The sequence below is a fragment of the Theobroma cacao genome, chromosome 1, assembly GCF_000208745.1.
Source record: "Theobroma cacao cultivar B97-61/B2 chromosome 1, Criollo_cocoa_genome_V2, whole genome shotgun sequence".
NCBI classification, from domain to species: Eukaryota; Viridiplantae; Streptophyta; class Magnoliopsida; order Malvales; family Malvaceae; genus Theobroma; species Theobroma cacao.
Window position 1 is genome coordinate 32,211,394 of NC_030850.1, and position 4,995 is coordinate 32,216,388.

The 4,995-nt window shown below is 36.0% G+C and overlaps 1 protein-coding gene across 1 annotated transcript; it reads right to left on the reverse strand.

Annotated features, from left to right (window-relative positions):
• LOC18613743 (acidic endochitinase) lies at window positions 3,218-4,458 on the reverse strand. Its single transcript, XM_007051131.2, has one exon. It carries the CDS (start codon window positions 4,342-4,344, stop codon window positions 3,415-3,417), a length of 930 nt encoding a protein of 309 aa, XP_007051193.2. The 5' UTR covers window positions 4,345-4,458; the 3' UTR covers window positions 3,218-3,414.

Genomic DNA, 4,995 nt, shown 5'->3' on the forward strand with positions numbered 1-4,995 from the left:
ATTTTTTTTCCCAATCTTTTTGTTTTATTTCTCCGTTTGGCACTAATACTTGGATATATTTATAGCTAACATGTCCTATTTCTTCTTAAATTTCTTTTCTGGAGTTTTGATTCATTCTCACTTAATCTCTCTTCAAATTAATTTTCAATTTAATCGAGGATTAGAATTGGTGTAAACATATTCTTATCTTTTTTCATATCTATTTTCCTTTTTTTTGTTATTTTTCTAATTTTCTAATTTTTATTTTTTTTTATAGTTTCAAAAGCCTTTATGCTTCTGTATGCAGAGCATATCAACTTAAAACCCTCGTCTCAGCATGTGCACCGAAGTAACACAGCACCAACCCTGACCCAATCAAACAAAACTCTAGGCTCAAAAGTCAAAAAGGATTATAGTTTAGACCGTTACCACACCTATACGCGCTTATAATCCAAACACAACCACAAGCTTGGCCTGTATGCGACCAGCCACCTTGGCATACCATACAATCAAGACACCACCACAGAATCGGCATGAAACACACAATACAGTTAAACACGTTAAAAGACCCAAGTAGCTTTGTAACACTCAGTAGATGACAAACAAAGGACCGGCTTCACGATAGTAACCTGGCCATAGTCGATGCATACAACTTCCACTAGACAACTTCAAACAGTTCACAAACAAAGCCCTCCTTGCCCCCTTGTGATGGCAATTTTTGCTTCCAAACTTGTAACTTACCAATAATTCTATCCCCTATATATCCTATTGCCTCATATTTAGTCATCCGCCAAAAGGAAGGTGTACCCAAGTAAGGTCCAGGGTTTCTGGCTTTTGGAATATGCACATGACTGACTAATTCCAGTTTGACATGTGGTACATTGGAACTTAAAATAACACTAGACTTTTGCAAATTAAGTATCTGTCTAGCTAGAAGCATTGCAATAGTCCTGAAATATGCTAAACATCTTCTGACAGTTATTAGGGTTAGTTGAAATTAAAAACAAGGAATCATCTGCAAGAAAAACAGATGGGATAGCACAAGACAGTTTCTGCCATATTTGATGTGAGTAAGTAACCCAGACTCAATGGCAGCCTTAATCATTCTAGACAAAACATGAAGGAATAACCCTTCCAGTAGGCTTACCATTAATTAAAGTCCATATGTAAGAGTAGAGATGCGTTATATCACGCATCCTATCCACTTGCCATCAAACTCTAGTTTAATTAAGATAGCTACAAGGAAATCCCATTCGGCCATATCATATGCTTTATTCATATCAATTTTTAGTCTTTTTTCATACCTTCTTCCCTTCTCTATTTTCAAATTATGAAAAGTCTCACCTGCAACCAGAATGTTATCTTGTATTTGTCTACCTTCAATAAAAGCCCCCTGATTTTCGGTATCTAAGCCACTCATTAACGATTTTAATCTATTAACCATCACCTTGGAAATTATCTTAAGCAAATTGCACAAGCATATAGGCCTAAATGAACTACTTTGGCAGGATTTCATATCTTTGGAATCATTATAATATTTATCCTATTCATTTCTCTCAGCATATGTCCATGTTGGAAAAAGCTTTGTGTTGCTTGAAAAACAATATCTTTATTACTTCCCCAATATTGTTGAAAACAAAATTATACCATTCCATCCATGTGGCCCAGGGGCCTTTAAAGACCCAAGCTGGAAGGCAGCCCGCGTGACCTCTTCCTCAGAAATATTCTCTTTTAGCACCCTATTCATTATTTTTTTTTTGAAAGATGTAATATGATATCATTAATAATCAGGGTGACAAATTGTTACACCTTCACATTTAAAAAATGCATAATTTTTAGGATTGTGCACATAGACAGCAATCGCATACTCACCAAATTATACTGCACTACCATGCTGAACACAAAATTACAGCACCTCCCCTGTAGTTAAACCACCTCACAGACCAATCTCAGCACAAAACCACTCCCAGACATCCTATTCATGTCTCCGGTAATTAATTTAGGTATGTAGTCTAGTACATTGCCCCACTCTCAATTCCTGTTAGATGAAAAAGGATCAGTATAAAAAGTTTTAAATTATGCTAAAATGGCACTTTCTTTCCTTTATCCAGTTGCCATCGATTCTTTTAACCTCAAAATTTTATACCTTTGTCTTCTTTATAATGTAACCTGGTGTAGAAACTTAATATTCTGATCTCCAAACTTCAGCCATTTGGTGTATATTATCCTTGAGCTTTGACGCCAATATTTCTCTTCCCTTGCCCAAATTTTCTGTATATTTTTAAATAAGCCCATGTACATCAAGGCAACTCAGTTCTATTGCCATTTTTCCTTGAATTTCAGCTATCTGCCTTAATTAGCATAGAATCTATAAGCTTCCCATTGTTTGGAAATGCATTTTTACTCGATTCAATTAGAATCTGTCAACACCTCTTCAATTTTTGCACCAATTTAAATGCATTTGACCCCTGAAATTGAGTATCCTATTCTTGCCGTATTACCTTGTCATATTCTATGTTTTCTACCCACATGTTCTCAAACCAAAACATTTCTAGGGCTGTCGTATCACATGTGCATGCATTAATAACTATTGGGTAATGGTTTGACCCTATAACAGGAAAATTTAGGACTAGAGATCTAGGAAAGCTCTTCATCAATTCGATATTCACTAAAATCCTATCCAATCTTTCCTTAATCAATCCCTCTTCATTGCCGTGTAAACTACAGCCTTTTATAACTAATATCAATGAGTCCACAGTCACTGACCATTTGTCTGTAACCTTTTTATATTTTTCACTTCCTTATGTTTCCTTCCTTCCTGTTCATGTAGATACAAATATGTCATTGAAATCACCTGCATCCATTAGAAGTAAAAAACTTGTAAAATAAAATTTCAAATTTTAATCGAAATACTTTAATTTATGGGTTATTATTTTTATTCGAGTAGACAATGCACCAGGAATATTGAAATATTTGACTCTGTTTTTTCTAGAAATTGTAAGTAGGGAATAGTACTGAGAATGATAATCAACTTGGACCAATCAGTTAAAGATTTGTAATTGAGATAATTACATATCTCTATTTACTTTTGTGATTAAAAGTAATTTATATTTTATTTAACATTATATTTATAACTAAATTTATCGAGGGACTTCTATTTCCATAATCCAAATCATCAATAATGTAGTTGGGTCAATCAATGATGGACCTTGGACATCACTATAATTGTACAATCGCATACAAAATCCCTTTCGTTCTCAATATTTGTCGTTCAAGGACAAAGCAAAGAAGGGAAAAAAGAAAAATAAGAAAGACTGCCGCATAATTTTATTTACTTATTTCTGAAAGACTAAACTGGATTGGAATCCAGCGTCTTAAAGAGTACATTTATTTAAGCAGGATTAATTCCTGCCCCATCATCTAAACTCTTATTAATTAAGAAGAGTACACTAAGCCATTCCCCTTGGTAGAAGATATGATAGAAGCACCATACCCATTTAGCAAATCATAATATCGACTCCAAAGCATTACGCCTCCATACTTTGCTGAGTTTTCTATCGCCGGCAGGACCTGAGAATTTAGAATGTCCGCTGGAATATACCCTCCAGAATAAGCCGCAATCGGAGACGCCGGTAACCCCAAAAATAGATGCGTCGCGTTTATCGAGGTAGTCCAATAATACCATGAGTTTATAAGGTTGGCGATGTTACCGTCACTGTATTGGCATGGAGGATTATTATAAAATTGAACCCAAACGGAGTCGAAAAGGCCGGTAGCAATGGCACTCGCCAAATAATAATCAGGGTATGGACATTGAGGAGCTGCAGATAAGTAGACGCTGTCGTCTTTCTGTTTAAGGAAGCGGGCAAGATCATCGTAGTACAAATTCGATCCCCCTTCTATATCAAAATCAATACCATCCAACGTGGCATCACCTAGTGGACCAGCAGATGTTCTTCCTCCCAAAAATGTGTTCCATAAATAATCTGCTACACTTTGGGCATCATCTGTAGAAGTTAGATAGTAATTACCCCATGCACCACCAAGTGAGAGCAATACCTTGATTCCTAGGTCCTGGCAATAGCTTATTTGGTCTCCGAATATGACGCATGTGCCGCTGGATGGGTCACAGTGACCGGCAAGGTTCATAGACGGGGTTTGGCCGCCACCAAAAGTGTTGAGGAAAGCTATCATTATGATCTTATATGTTCCGGTGTCACATGCTTCCTTCAGGGTTCCCTCAAAACCATTTTGACCCCAGTAGGTGGAAATGACAGTGGCATAAGAGGTTTTGCTTAGTGCTACAGCTATGAGGCAGATGAGCAAAGCTATGGTTTGTGATTTCCTAGCCATTTTTGCAAACATAGGAAGGAAGGGTCTGAAATTTCAGGTAGTGGTGTGATCTGGCCATGCTAACTCTTGCTACATTTTATAGGCAATCCGGAGGCTGATGACGACAAATGAAAATTATTCGATTCAAGCTATGAATTTCTTTTCTTTAATTTTTTTTTTTTAAAGATGATATCGTAGGCACGTGTCTAATTCATGAACTCTTAATAATTAATATATGCGGCCATTTGTCCTTGCCTAGAAAGTTGTGTTGAAATTTCAGTTTCTCCGTGAAAGAGAGAGCTATATTTGCACATCGCAGTCTAGGTAGGAAACAGCGGTATCTTTCTTTCGTTAATTCAGCAATAAAGTTAAACGGAAAGGTTTAACGGACGTTTGAAGAGAGGGCCCAAGGAATATTAATTACCTAGAATACAAGAACCATCATGTAAATGCCGCTGACTCCTTTCACTCATGCATTTAGCGCTTCAATATCTTCATTATTGAAAAGATAAATTAAAGCAAAATTTTCACTTATTAATCAGGACCCTTTTTAATTAATTAATTGTAGAGATGTCGACTAAGCTACCTGTTAATTTAAAGGCATCGTAACCTGTTTATTATAAAATACTTGAATTTTGTAGTTATTCGATTAAAGTTATGAATTGTTATTAGAATTTGTATTTA